Source organism: Kryptolebias marmoratus, linkage group LG13 (assembly GCF_001649575.2).
Source record: "Kryptolebias marmoratus isolate JLee-2015 linkage group LG13, ASM164957v2, whole genome shotgun sequence".
NCBI lineage: Eukaryota > Metazoa > Chordata > Actinopteri > Cyprinodontiformes > Rivulidae > Kryptolebias > Kryptolebias marmoratus.
In genome coordinates, this window is record NC_051442.1 from 11,616,261 (window position 1) to 11,630,781 (window position 14,521).

Here is a 14,521-nt window from a genome sequence, read left to right on the forward strand (position 1 = left end):
AATATATATATATAATATTGAGGCAGACCATTTGGAATGTCTTCCCTAAACATGTGGGAAAAGATGCTGTGGTCAGATGAGACTAAAATTTAACTCTTAGGCCATCAAGGACAACACCCTGTCTGGTTCAAATCTAACACCTCTCAGCACGAACACAGTCCCTACAGCGAACCATGGTGGTGGCAGCATCATGCTGTGGAAACATTTTTCTCTGAGCAAGGACTGGGTTAGCTGGTCATACTTAATGGAAATATGGATGGAGCGTATTCTAGTCAAATTCTTGAGGGAAACATGCTGTAGTTTTGCAAAGATTTGACTCTGGGACGGAGGACAGTGACCCCTAATGCACTTCTTAAACAACAATCCAGTGGTTTAAGGACAAACAGTCAAATCTCCTGGGATGGCCCAGTCAAAACTGAGAATCTTGATGGAAAGATTGCTGTACACAAGCAGCACCAATCTCACCTGAAAGAGCTGGAGCAGTTTGGTCATGAAGAATGTACAGAAATTTCTGCTCATGAAACTGTGAACATTAAATGAATTCATCTGAAGTATAATTCGTATAATTATCACCTAAAATCAAATTATACATCCAATTAAATTTCAGATTTTAAGGCAGCAAAATAAAACAAAGACAAGAGGGTGAGTAATTTTGCAAATCACTGTACTCCGTTTTATAAAAGCTATATTTAGTTTACAGCTGTACGCCACAGAAAAAACAATCTGCTTGCTTAGACAAAAGTGTCAGAGGTGCACCATGGCTTCTTTACGCTCTACATCCTTTACAGACTGCAATACAGTAAAATATCAAAGACCACAGTTGTCCACAGGTACTGCCGAGTGACACTTGTGTTGACAAAATGGGGCTAAAACCACAAACCACATGAGTTCAGGGGCTATCAAAACTATTCACCACATGCCATTAACAATACCTGCAAATGTTACCAATGTTGGTTTTATATTCCTGAAACTTTACTTGTTTTTTTTTTTGTTTGTTTTTGCTGTTTATTCTGTGTACTGATGATATCTTTTTTTCATTACCTTCCACTAAATTTTGACATTTAAATGAAGACATATAACTGGGTTCTTCCAGCACTTTTGTTATACCTACATTGATTTAATTAATACTGTATTACCACAGCCTCACTCATGTACTGCATTTAAAGGCTGCGTGCATCTGTATGGTAAATAAAATAAATCACAACTGCTGTCTTTACTCTGATTCTTGGACCACACAAGCCTAACGAGAAGTTAATGTTTGTGCGAGATATAAATTCCAAAACAAAAACCACATCTCTGCAGCCTCGTGCACTTTTACACAGTGTATTGATTTAATGCAAGGTGCTCAAACCAAGATGCTTGTTGTTCACAATTACACTCTGAGAAAGAAAATTACATTGGGTATGCAAGTTAATGTATGTGATTTTAATTATTTTAAAATTAATATTAAACATGATCAAATTTCTCAACTAGCAACTGTTAAAATTTGGTTTAAACTTATGACAATAGCATGCCGATCTTTCTGAAATGCTTCTGTACCCCACTGTGGTGCTGAGAGAGCCTCCCTCAAAATGAGGTTACATTGCTTCCTGTTTGTAACTGAAAAGCAGGCAGCTTTCAAAGCACCCTGAAAGCAGAGAGGCAGAGAAGGCAGGGTAAAAATAGACTACAGTGTGGCACACCTCACTCATGGAACACAGCTATGCTTCGTATAGCCTGAGAACAATTGTGTCTGACAGAAAACCTGCTCAGTTTGACGCGTCTGGAAAATGTCCGGTAAGATCAGAAAACCTTTTGAAACTTCTGCTCCAGATAAACACATTTCTGTGTACTTTTAGTTTTATTCAAAAGATGGCCTTGTGAGGAAGAAAAAAAAAAGCACTTCTTTCCAAACAAAAGCCGGATTATTTCTACGGCACATGCCAAAAACAATTTCTAAAGGGAATGGTAAAAGTTGCAGGTTTATGCCAAACTTAGCACAAAGCTGACAACAATGGGTTGACGCGGAACAATAGCATGCTCGGTTTTGTTAAGCATCTAACATTTTTAGCACTCTTTTGCTTTTATTCCGTTTATTACCAAGAAAATCTGATAAATTCACAAGAAAAGTGCAAACTTGTCAGCATACCAGACTGTGAAAAAGAAAACATCTGAAAGGAAACCTACTTTTTAAAACGATTTTCTTTCATTGTTCTGTTTGCTTTGACACATGAGATATATTTGTAAAATGTCACAAACTACATAAATCTTGTGCCTTTTATTGGCCATAGCTTTCTCTTTTTTCCCTTCAAGTAGTTTGTCTCAAAACCCTGGAACTGGAATCGCAGTGAAGAACTTTGTTTAATGCCTGTCACCATGTTGCATGCTTTCTCTTTTGCTTTATTGTTTTGTAAATGTAGACAGGAAATTTCCAATATTATGATTAATTAAAAATTCTTTAAAATGAACCACCTGGAGAGCAAGTTGGAAAAGTGTATTAGGTGTTAATAGCTCTTTCACGTTGCAGACATTTTACCTCTGGGACTGGTATCTCTGGCCTTGTTCATCTCCGTGTGTCTCAATATCATTTTGTGCATCAGACAGCGAGGCACTTTGTGCAGAGGTAAAAGAAATAAAGCTGTCTTTTTCACATATAATTGTGTTCTTTATGTAAGATCTTTATTAACATGTTGTATTTCTTGTTCACATACACAGACAAACGTACATGTTGCCGTCAAGACGCTTCCGAAGGAGACACGTATGTTTTCATGTTGTAAAATTAAACGTGCATTTCAGCAAAGTACAGCTCAGTCAAACACATACTGATTTCTAGTCAGAAAAAAATACCAGATTTTTCCTTTCATTCTTAGATTTTTATCCACAAATGACCCCACGCAGAACGGGTAAAATTGTTTTTTCTTGTCGCAGTCTATCACAGGTAGAAAGGCAATACGTTTGTGACGTCAATCACCGAGAGGAGCAAGAAAATCCCCACAATCATCACGAGCGACAGGAAAATCCAATCTATGGCAACATCAGCACAGACCGGCGTGGTGAGAGCAGACGTGCCTTGTGTTTGTCTCTGACTTGAAGGAAATAAGGGGAAATCTGTGAATGCGTTAACAGACGAATGACTCAAACTTGAAGAAAAAAAGAAAAGTTTCAGAAAAGCACAGTTTGTTGTCTGTGTTTGCACAAAGTTGGCCTTTTTTTACCCACACAAAAATCAAACATGACAAAGAAACATTTTTGACAATAAGTAAAATAAACTGAAATTTCACGGCTCAATCCCAAAGACGGTTGAGAATACATGTGTTGACATGAGCTCCTGTTTTAGGTTTGAGCTGTACTTCACATGCAGATGCGTTAGAACAACGAGAAATGTGTTTTCCCGCAGATTCTTCAGAAGGTTGCTATGAGATGATGTCCTTGCAGCGCCCCAGAGACTGCATGAAGGTAATGGCAGTAAACTTAGAGCTTCAAGATTCTGAGAACGCACGCACATAAATTTTTATCTCTACTGAATGTGAGTTGTTTTTCCCCTTGTAAGTTACTGAACATATTACTGTTACTTTAAGGAAAATCACTTATCAGATATTTGATTGCAAAACTAATCTCAAAAATATCAAATGAACAGTTATTATTTAAAATATTAGTGGTATAAATAAAGCTGACCAAGGTCTGTTGAGTTTGATTACACAATAGTATTTTGGATGTTGGTTGAGGCTGAAATTGACTTTGTTCATTTTGACAAGCAGCATCAGCACATGGCCGAAAAAAGCATTCTGCATCAGTGGTCGTACCTTTTTTCTGTAAGTGAGGTATTATATAGTAATTGACTTTGTTCTTCTGCTGGTCAACGGTGGGTTTTGTGCAGACGTGAAAAATTCATTCTGTGATCCTTCAGTGCATCAGACTCTTTTTAGGGGGCATTTTGTAGAAGAGTGATCATTGGTTGGCTGAAAAAGAAGAAAAAAAAATTGTGTTGCAACGCAGAGAAGCAGAATGGAAAGAATTGCATATTGCAGACTGTCGCCTCAGTAAGAAAAGTAAAGGTGCTAAAAAGCGTGACCCATTATTATTTTTTTTATTTAAACGTGTGCTTTTAAACTCCTTTAGTGTAGTTTTTTACTACGCTTATTTGTTTCTGTTGGCAATGTTCTTGCAAAACTGTGCAAAAGCTTTGTCATGGTCTGCACAAACCTTTACCTAAGCTGCCCATCTGCAGAAATAAAATAACTTTGCGCCGATATTTCACAGCACTGACTGCCTAAACAACTGCAACGAGCTGGTACTCTGATATGTTTCGTGTTCCGATTGCTAATTTAGAAAATATAAACGTATTAAGGTATATTACATGCATGGGACATTTCGTGTAAAGATGCAGAAGAGACAGAACTGCTTTCAGAACGGAAGGCAGCAGCCATCTGACGCTCGTTGTGGTCAAAGAAACTACAAACCAACAAATATGATTGAGAAAGAAATGTTCTAAAAATAAACCCAGTGATTAAAAAGGCACACATTTGGAAAATGAGGCTGCAGCATGCTTGTTAAAAAATGTTTCTCACATTTTGTCTTTTCTTTTTTGTGTGTGTGTGAATAGCCTTTAGAGCCTGACCTGAATTACGCCTCGTTGGATCTGAAGCTGGCAAAGAAACGCAAGAAGCAGCGTCATCTGCAAAGCCAGGTGAAAGGGCAGAACAAGCAGCAGGACCAGCTGCTGGACGTCCTCACGCCCTCCGGAAACACTTTCTTCGAGGTGGACGCGGACGTGGACGCTCTCCTTCCGCCCAGAGACGACAGCAACATGGTTTCCCACAGCAGCATCTACCTGAACAGTCAGCAGATAGCACAAGAGGCCAAAGAAATGGAGCGAGAGTGGAGCGCAAACAAAGAAGAAGAGGGTGCAGGTTGGGACAACGCACAAGAATGTGAAGAGGGGGGTAGCAGAGAGTGGGATGAAGATCAAGAATGTGAGGAGAGAAAAGATAACCATGAAGATAGAAGCAATGGGAATGCATGTGTGCAGCAGTCAGAGGCAGAAACTACTTACAGCGTCACAGATCTGTTTATTAACAGCTTCACAGGCGATTGTGACTCATAATAAGTATTACATTAACACTGGTTGCTTGTTTCAAACTTATTCTAGCAGAATTCTACCTGAAAAAAAATGACAAACTACTGTGTGTTTTGTGTCTGCAAACAATAACTTATATTTTGTATTCCTTTATGCTTTGCAGAGTTGAGCAATGTCCTCTTTGATGCAGACAAAATAGTTCCTAAAGGCTGCTTATTGAGCAACAGAAACATATGTGTGCCGTTCTGCGCAGAGGTCATAATAAAGTGTGTGGAAAGAAAAAAGTGTGTGTGTGTGTGACATTTAGAGGTCAAGAGCCACGTGGAGCTTTTACAGTTTATTGCAAAACCCAAGGAAAACATAAACTCATCACAGGACAGAAGAACTGTCACTCTTTTAAAGTCTCATAATCATCCATTAGCAGATGGCTGATGAAAAGATGTGAAGGGGAAAAAATGTGGTCGTGTTTTCCACAATGTAGGCGATAGCTGTTTGAATAACTTAACTTTCCCTTAAATGTGTACATCTGCTTCTATTTCTTATCAAACATAAAGATAACATTAGTGTAAAGCTAAACAAACAAATAAAATACAAACTGGCCCTAAATGTGCGGTTTTGTTTTTATCCCGTGGAGAAGCTTGTCACATTGTTTTTAAATGTTTAAATTATTTATCCCTAAATTAGAGTCATGGGGGAAAAATATCCATCGTCTTTCATTTCTAGAGACTTATGCATCAAGACATAATAAAATGATCTGGTCTTGAAGAAGTTCTAAAACAGTTTAAATCTAACTTTAGTTGTACAAAAAACACAACAGATTCCACCACGTCATTAATTATTCAACAAAAATGAAGTCAAAACGGAAAAGCTGCGCGTTAAAAAAAACAACAACTCAGTTTGTTCTTGCTGCTTCCAAAAGATTTAAAAGAGAAAGTAGCAGCTGAGTACCACTGGTGAAATGCACTCAAATAACTTATTATCAACGGTGGGACCAGCCTCTGAAAAAGCAGGAGTTTTGACGGTTTGCAGCTCCGGAGCACACAGGTGTGTGTTACTGCAGTGCCAATGCGAGAAAAAAAAAAAGCAATGACTTCAGAAAGGCGGCTGTTGGTGTCCATCAATCTGGGAAAGGATTTAACATTTCCAAACTATTTGGAGTCTATCATTCTACAATGAGAAAAATTATTCACCAGTGGAATGATATGGACTGCTTAAATTATTCATGTTAAAGTTATGATAAAGGTCATTATGTTTACCATCTATGACCCAATGCTCCATCTGTTTAAATGTATAATTCTCTCTCTGTAATCTCCAAACTGCAGAATAAATTACTGCCCTGATCGCTGCTGACAGATCTGAGCTCTGATGTGAACTCAGCAGTCAGTGGCCTTCAGCACTCTGCTGATGGTTTTCCAAAAGCTGACAATGACCTACTTCCCCTTTTATAGATAAAGTTTTTGGCCTGAAGCATTTCAGATGTAATGTTTTGGAGTGTAATTACACAGAGAAGTTATAAAAAATAAACAACAACAAAAAAAAACAACTGACATATAAAAGCCCCTTATGGTAATTGTTACACATTTTTTTAAAAAAGGGAAAATGTTGACACTGAACAGAGACTAATTAGCAGCCTTTTGTAAAATGTAAATAACCATAAATATGACTTGAAAAGACAGCCACCATTGTTGCTGACAATGAATGCCCCGAGGCACATGATTCATCCCTGGTTGCTTTGCTTGAACTGAAGCTTTTAAACTTCTTTTTTGTTGTTGTTTTTTTTTTTTTTTTCACAAATGATGACTTAATGAAAAGTAAAAGAGAAAGTGTTTTCATTCGTTTTCTTTTTTTATGTATGTACAAAAACAAACGTGTATGTCAAAAAGGTGAGTCATACTAAGAAACGGCAGCTGCTGTGACAGCTTAAAGCGTGCAAATGTACCAAAGCCATCGAGCGCACAATCTTAATATCCTGCAGCTGTAAAAGGCTGGTTAGAAACAATGGACATTGTTTAACATGACAAATAAAAATGATCCTTTTCTTCTTCAAAACATTTTTTTTCTTTCTTTCTTTCATTAAGTGACTTTGCAATGAGAAGAAATGGTTCAACAAAAACCAAATTGTCTGGCTAAAGAATGAATGTCTTCTGAAATAATTCATATGCAGTAATTGACAAGATAATAAAATAGTTTTTTGTATAGGACCTAAAGGGGAATTTAAAAGAACACATTTTCTACAGTTTGGGTAGCATTGATCACTATGTGGATTATGTGGAATAAGCATGCAGATGCTTGTTTTCTCCTTGCAGCCATGGCTGATGATGTGCTCGGCTGCAGACGTAAAGTCAGTTCAAGTTGCCTGCTGATGTGGAAAAATAATTATTCCAGGCTCAAACTGAGAATCTCCTCAAGAGTAAAAGTTTATTACACTAGTGCTGGATTCTATTAATGTCCAGACACGTCTATTTGCTGCATGTTATAGGTTCTAGGCTGATAATTAGATCTTAGATTAAAGTTCTTAGTTCTTTACCAGAAGAAGGTTTTGAAAACCAAACAAGTTTTTCTTACAGTGATGATCTTTACGGAGTTGATGTTAATATTTAGGCACTTTGGCCAGTGGCAGTCTATCATTTACAAATGTCATGTGACAGCCTTTCTATGTGACTGTAAGTGGAAGTTGTCTCGTAAACAAGGGTTCTCTAAATGAATCCAAATAAATATTCATCATTAAACAAAGGATGATTGATTTTTTTTTCTTGACAAATATCTGTCATTTTGTTTCACTTAAGATTTCCTAGATTTCTGGGCAGATGTTTTAGTTTATCTTAGTTTTAGGGAGTTAGTAAAATTGTGAATCATCCATCTTTACCTTTGCTTCTAGATTACCTAATCTCCCTGTTGGTTTTTCCGCTAATTGATTTTGGCAAATGGCTCGCTCCGCCTCTCCATTTCTTTCCTCACCTGATCCTTTTTGCCCTGTGTTTCTTTCCCCCCCCCCCTGAGGTCCAAAGAAAAAAGGATCAGCTGTTGGCTTCATCTTTTTTTTAAAATCTGAAACAGGACTGAATGATAAGCGGGACCTTTTCCTCCTTTTGCTGCTTCCTGCAGTCATACTTAATTGACACATCGGTGAACCATATGTCAAAGAAGCCCAAATGTGTAGTGAGAAATGCTTTGTAATATAAATTCCCATCTGGACATGGAATAAGAGACAATTTCAAATTTGTGTTGGTGTTTTAATCCCCACAGGGTGTCTCTCAGTAGGTGATAATGGAGGCAAATTATGTGTAAATGACTCACCAAGTCTAAGTGCAATTTCTTAAAGTATGTAGAGCTCCTATAGAAGATCAGATAGCGTTTAACTGAAATTGCCCACACGGGTTAAACAAAGTACAAACAGGGCCCCTGCTTGGCCATAAGGAATTAACTGTGAGTTTTTTTTTACCACAGTCTTTTGAAAATAGCACTGTTCTGGTCATGTTAACCACTTAAAAGGGTTGTTACAGTTGAGGCTACATTCACACGGTACTTCTAAGTCTTTCACAGACTACAAACAGGGTTTTTTTTTCTTCTTCACACACACTCAAACACTGACCAGTGGATCGAGAACAATGTGGTTTTCAGTGTCTTGCCCAAACACAATTCAACACATTGAGTCTGGAGCTAAAAATGACCAGATACTCAACTCCATGGAGTCTGGAGCTGCCCAACCAGAAAAAAACTAGGTGCTCAAACAGTAAAATTGCCAAACACGCTGTTATAGTGTCTATGCAGGCAGAATGACTACAATATTTAAACATTTAAAGACAAAACTGTTTTACGGAGGCCATAATTCAGAAGCAGCCACAAGAATAATTGCTACAAACAAAATTTGTGCAAGTTACATAATGAGACATGACATGAGATAGTGTGATTTAAAATGCAATAACTATGGAAGGTCACATCATAGAAAATTTAATTGTTCTTTTAAAATCTTAGACTGGTTTGAAAATATTTTGAGAAATTTGTTGCAGTTAAACCCAAATTTATCATTTATAAGACATTCTCAATTTAGCAGCTTGGGTTGAGCAAACGTTCTGGAAATTGTCAAATTTATACGCAGGGTCCACAGTGATATCTGAGACAACACAGTTCCAGCTGGATGCAGAGTGGAACATTTGTCTATAGCCTTGGAGCAAATACATTATAATAATTACGGTATTATGTGCGAAAATAGGCCTATGAAATGTACAAATTTAGCATAACTGATAACAGTAGGTTCAAGTTTTAATAAGTGATTCAAAGTAGTTCTAATAATTAACACATTTTTTAAAACACAACAGTGATAACTGTAATGGGAAAACTTAAAATAAATACTGATTCCTATCTACTTAAATTAATTCCCTTTATATGAAAAAAACATATTAACCGGAAATGAGGCATTTTTTTCCCACTGACTTGAACCCAACTGTCTGTCAACCCAACAGGCGCCGAGTGAACCCTCCTCGCACGCAGAGACGATCTTTGTTGCTAACATGGCGGCGCGCTTGTGAAAGTCATGCTACACGGATTCACAGCTTGAATCAGACCGTTTTTAGGTGCAACTGTTGAGCAGCTGAAGCTCACGTATAAGTGTTATCTTGAAGACTGATTTCTCGTTCCACCCAAGGGGGTTATGAACTGGGAAAACCTGAATTTGCCGCATTCCGAAGCCGACCAGACCTTGAGGTAACAGATTAGCTTCACACCGAGCAGCACTTCGGACGGAGTAACGATGGAAGCCGACCAACAGCTAAGGAACGTAAGTCGCGAAGCCAGCCACGTTTAGGCTCATTTGAAAATAAACATAGTTGGACGGTGACTTAGAATGAGTGTGTCTCGTTGCAGCTGAAGGATTTCCTCCTGGTTTACAACCGCATGACTGAAATCTGCTTTCAACGGTGTACGAGCAACTTCAACTACAGGAACCTCACAATGGATGAGGTACTGCTGGAAATCCTAACTTTACCCCTTCGATCCGACCTGGGCACATAGACATGAAGCTGTAACTGATGGTTGTAGTTGTGTCTTGCCATTTAATTAGTGTCAGTATTTAATTAGTGGTGAGAAAACTACTATTCCTGGTGTTTACAAGCTTTTTGAAAGTCTTAGTATGCTGTATTTATGCTGCTGCATGTAGCCTTGAAATAATTATTGATCACAGCTAAGCCACTGAGACTGTGACACGATTAAAAAAAAGTGGAGACATCGTGCAAAATGTAAATGAAAACAGATTGCAATGATTTGCGCACCATATTTTATTCACATTGGAACACTGTAATCGAATCAAATGTTCAAACTACTAAAGTGTACCATTTTCTTGGATAAAATAATTTGATTTTGAATTGTATGGCAACACATCTTTAAAGAATTTGGACAGGGTTATCGCTTTGAAGCATTTCCTCTTCTGTTAACAACAATCTGGAAAGGTTTAGGAACTGTGGAGAGCAGTGATGGAGGTTTTGGAGGGGAATGTTGTCTCATTCTTGTCTGATGTAGGATTCTATCCGTTCAAAGGTTTTGGGTCTTCTTTGCTGGATTTTTAATTTCATGATGTGCCAAACGTGTTTTTTTTTATTGGTAAGAGGTCTGGACTGCAGGCAAGTCCGTTCAGCACCTGGCCTAATCCAGTACGGAGCCCTGCCCTAGGTCTTAATGCACCCCCATACCATCAGTTATTGTTATTACTCACTCTGCCAGTCACCAGACCGTTGGTATTAACATGGAGAGTTCAGACATCCTTTTTAAATCCATTAAAACACTGATTATTTAAGTATATTGCTTTAAGGCCACGTAGCTCCTCCATGGTGAAGCCACTCTTTGTCTACTCTAAATAATTATCAGCGTCGTAGTACGAGATGGTGGCAAACTATAAAACCTTGTGGACAGTGCGAAATAACGAAACGCTTATGTGACGTGACAAGACCTCGTTCGCAGTAGCCATGTGATTTTTTTGATATCCATCTGATCTCACTAACTTACGTTTTGCACAACTTTTTCTGGATGGAGGATGTACGTAGCATTGTAATATATTGACCAGGACACACTGTATTGGGCCGTGCATACTAACCCCGAGTCCTGTTGTGTGTCCAGGAGCACTGTGTGGACAACTGTGCCGGGAAGCTGATTCGCTCTAACCACCGACTGATGGGCACCTATGTCCAGCTGATGCCTCGGATGGTGCAGCGCCGGATGGAGGAGATGGAGAGCAAGGCTGCAGAGAATGCAAAGTCAGCGGCGGCGGCGGCGGCGGCGGCGGCAGCAGCAGCGCCTGCAGCTGTCGGGACTGCGAACGCAGAAGCTTCCCCAGCGTTTCAAACACCTATAAATTCTTCCCCGTCTCCTAATTTACCTCCCTCTGGGACTGATGTCACGCCAGAGGCCCAAAGCTCAGTCTTAAAGTCAGCAGGACTGGAAACTCTGGCTGAGCCGACGGCCGCGTCATATACAGCAGGATTACCTGACATGTATTCACCTGGGCTTCAAACTGAGTCTGACAGCCCTAAACCAACACCTCTATCAGAAAAAGGGTCAACGGCAGCTCCTACAGAGACTTCAACAGGAAAAGCCTGAGAGGCAAACAGAGAGCCCAGATGTTTCTGTGCTGGTTTCTTCTAATGATGGAAGTCGGAGACAGTCTTAGTGATCAAACTGTGATATCTGCCCTTGTTTCCCACCCTGAGCAGCACATATATGATCAGTAACCACACTCTGATTGTTCATGTATGACTGACATGATCGATAATACATGAGCTTTATAACAGCTACGGTATACGATAACCAGTTTGGGCTGTTGTCCTTCCAACTTCTATAACTTCTTTCTTTTTCCTTTTTAAAAATTAAAAGTCGTTTAACGTAATTAGAAACAACTCTGTCTTGTTTTTTTTGTCAGTTTTTGTTTGTGGTGTTTCATTTTCTTTGATATTTGTTGACTTTTCTTAATCATCAATTAAATTATTATTGAGATTTGATAGTACTGGGGGAGAAAAACGCTGCATATAATTGTTTTTAAAGCTGCCAGATTTTCTTTTTCTCAAAAGTTATTTTTTGGGACTTTGGCTGCTTTGTCACAGATTTTCCTTCTGCCTGACCAGAAACAATTTCCTGTGGTAGTAGCTGAGATGCATCACATCACTCCAACCGTTCTCAACATAAGTATTTTTTTAGTCTAAAACCTTGACATTAAAGGTGGTGGGTGGTATGCATTACTCCAAGAAATATCAGGCCTGAAATATTTAATTGTGTTGGGATTAGAGCTCTTTTTTTTTGTTTTTATTGCCAAAAAAAGTTGTGATAGTGCCACCCCGCTCCACAGGAATCAATCACAACTTATAAATAAAGCATCAAACATCCAAATGGCGATGTTTGGCTGGCTTGGGGCGCAAAGTTCTGACAAATAACAAATTAAATGAAAGTACGTCTCTGTCCTGTCGAGACACAGACGTTAGACAGGTGAATCACTGGGTTTGAGTGGTGTATTTTTTTACACTCTCAGTGTTGTGGGAGCGAGCGGAGGTCACGACCTTCCTCAGATATCATCTCTGCTTCCGGTTCCTCCCTTCACGTCCTTCCTGTCTCTGCACCGTCAACATCATTATGCGCAGCTTGACCTTCTGTCAGCATTATCCGCTGCGAGAAACCACCAAACCGCTGCACTCCTCGCCCCCTTTAAGAGTCCTGTGATTCGGTTAAATCCAACAACAGAGACGGGACTGGAGCTGCGGGACAAATTAGCAAGTTTTCGGGGGTTTAATACAGAAACGGTTCTAAACCTTCACGATGTTCTGGTTCTGGTTTTGTGAAGAGACGGAAGCCATGCCTTACTGATTTAGCTTAGCTTTAAAAGGAGTTTCTTAAAAATATTAAGGAGATGCGTGCCCTCACATGGAGCCCCCTGTTGTAGTTTAAACCAGTGGTTCCCAAACTGTGTGACCCTATCTGTTGGAGTTTAAATATCTAAAAGTGCTGATGATCCTATTAAATAAGGGCATAATGACAACACAAACAGTATTAGGTTCCATTTTGCTATTTTTTAAATCATTAAATGACTTGTAATTCAGTTTTCTGTAACAATTATGGTGTAAGTATATCATAAAAACTGGGTTTTTAATTATAACTTGATATGTGGAGATGATCTAAGGACCCCTGCTTGGTGTTGGGTGACCCACATTGGGGTCCCGACCCCAACTTTGGGAATCATTGGTTTAAACAGCACCTACAAACAGATTAGCACGATGTGAAATAATAACAGCATCGAGAGCATCCCTGATGCATCCCGCTGCGGTTTGCTGGCTGCACTGAAGCAGAAAAGGGCTCTGCAAAGACTCATCAGAGCCGCAGTGAAGTTCGCTGGCTGTTCTCTGCTCTCTCCTGGAAGAGCTTGTCATCTCACGTTACATCACTCACCAGAGCAAGAAAACATCAATAGCCTCCTCAGCACCTCCGAGCCTCTGCCTTTCTGTAGGCGCTACAAGGCTGCAAAATCACAAACCTACAACCTTTCCTACAACACCATCAATAAACAAAAAAACTTTTTTTCTACTGCTGCTTTATTGATTGACATTTTAAGCCTTCAAAAACAGATATTCTTTTATACTCACTGTTTGGCAGCCTTAGTGCTTGTCTGTGTTCTTCGTTATAAATCAGTTATAAATTCACTGTAACGATGAAGAGCTGCTAATACTGCATATAAGTGTCTGAGCATGTAAACACAGAAAAATAAGGAAAGATTTTGCAGCCGAAATTTCCAATAGGGAACAACCTAACAAAAGTACACAGGTAAAACAAAAATAATAAATAAAACAGACACATAAAAATCCCCTGGGAACTGAAGACTTTATTTTTTATTTTTAAGGCAACTTATGGGATTTGTTTTGTCCCCGGCACCTCTTTTTCCTCAGTTACTCTAGAGTAATATATATATAGATCCAGATAAAGATATATATTTTTTGTTTGTTTGATCGATTATTTATTTATCAAGAAAAGAAAAAAAAACAGTGAATTATAAATCTTAAAATAGTTTTAAACACTGTATGTGTACTTACTCCTACCTCTTCGTCCTCAGCTGCTGATTATAAACGTTTATTTGTTTGTTTATCTGAGTGAAATGAGATAGGTAGAGAAATAAAGTTTTTTTTTAAAAAGAGTGGTTTATAATTTTTTTAAAAGTATTTAAAGACAGCTATTTATGTGTTTTTACCTCCACCTCTTCCTCCGTTACTGATGAGGAAATGTTTGTTTGTTTGTTTTAATGAAAAAAAATCTAAAAGGCTGTGGATTATGGATCTTAAAATGGTTTTAAACGGCCACGTGTGTTCCTCCACCTCTTAAAATGTTTATTTATTCGTTTGTTTGTCTGTTTAGGAGACGGTTCAAACTCTTGGTTTTGTTTTTAGTGGGTAGAAGAATTAAAACCGCCTCCGTGTCTTTTTGTTTTGTTTTGTTTTTTTT

The 14,521-nt window shown here is 38.6% G+C and overlaps 2 protein-coding genes and 1 long non-coding RNA gene across 3 annotated transcripts; 2 read left to right on the forward strand and 1 right to left on the reverse strand.

Moving 5' to 3' along the window:
- The first annotated feature begins 1,535 nt into the window (after window positions 1-1,535).
- On the forward strand, window positions 1,536-5,114 carry LOC108236946. Its single transcript, XM_017418026.3, has 6 exons — window positions 1,536-1,776; window positions 2,507-2,602; window positions 2,695-2,737; window positions 2,908-3,032; window positions 3,377-3,435; window positions 4,583-5,114. The coding sequence occupies exons 1-6, from the start codon at window positions 1,770-1,772 to the stop codon at window positions 5,081-5,083; spliced, it is 831 nt and encodes a 276-aa protein (XP_017273515.1). The 5' UTR covers window positions 1,536-1,769; the 3' UTR covers window positions 5,084-5,114.
- LOC119617637 lies at window positions 2,637-4,736 on the reverse strand. Its single transcript, XR_005233974.1, has 2 exons — window positions 4,598-4,736; window positions 2,637-3,938 (listed from the first exon to the last, which is right to left on the reverse strand). It is a non-coding gene; the product is annotated as an uncharacterized LOC119617637 (long non-coding RNA).
- Window positions 5,115-9,509: 4,395 nt separating the features above from the next.
- timm10b (translocase of inner mitochondrial membrane 10 homolog B (yeast)) lies at window positions 9,510-11,937 on the forward strand. The gene is made up of 3 exons (XM_017418028.3): window positions 9,510-9,833; window positions 9,920-10,015; window positions 11,165-11,937. The coding sequence occupies exons 1-3, from the start codon at window positions 9,807-9,809 to the stop codon at window positions 11,642-11,644; spliced, it is 603 nt and encodes a 200-aa protein (XP_017273517.1). The 5' UTR covers window positions 9,510-9,806; the 3' UTR covers window positions 11,645-11,937.
- Window positions 11,938-14,521: the final 2,584 nt, after the last annotated feature.

What these genes read in the sequence shown, in the direction of transcription:
- LOC108236946 (XM_017418026.3), top strand. An exon ending in GACGCTTCCGAAGGAGACAC is followed by an intron (nt 2,738 to 2,907) that starts GTATGTTTTCAT and finishes TTCTTGTCGCAG; the next exon opens with TCTATCACAGGTAGAAAGGC. An exon ending in GCCCCAGAGACTGCATGAAG is followed by an intron (nt 3,436 to 4,582) that starts GTAATGGCAGTA and finishes GTGTGTGAATAG; the next exon opens with CCTTTAGAGCCTGACCTGAA.
- timm10b (XM_017418028.3), top strand. Translation starts at nt 9,807, where the DNA reads ATGGAAGCCGACCAACAGCTAAGGAAC. An exon ending in CCGACCAACAGCTAAGGAAC is followed by an intron (nt 9,834 to 9,919) that starts GTAAGTCGCGAA and finishes GTCTCGTTGCAG; the next exon opens with CTGAAGGATTTCCTCCTGGT. An exon ending in GGAACCTCACAATGGATGAG is followed by an intron (nt 10,016 to 11,164) that starts GTACTGCTGGAA and finishes TTGTGTGTCCAG; the next exon opens with GAGCACTGTGTGGACAACTG.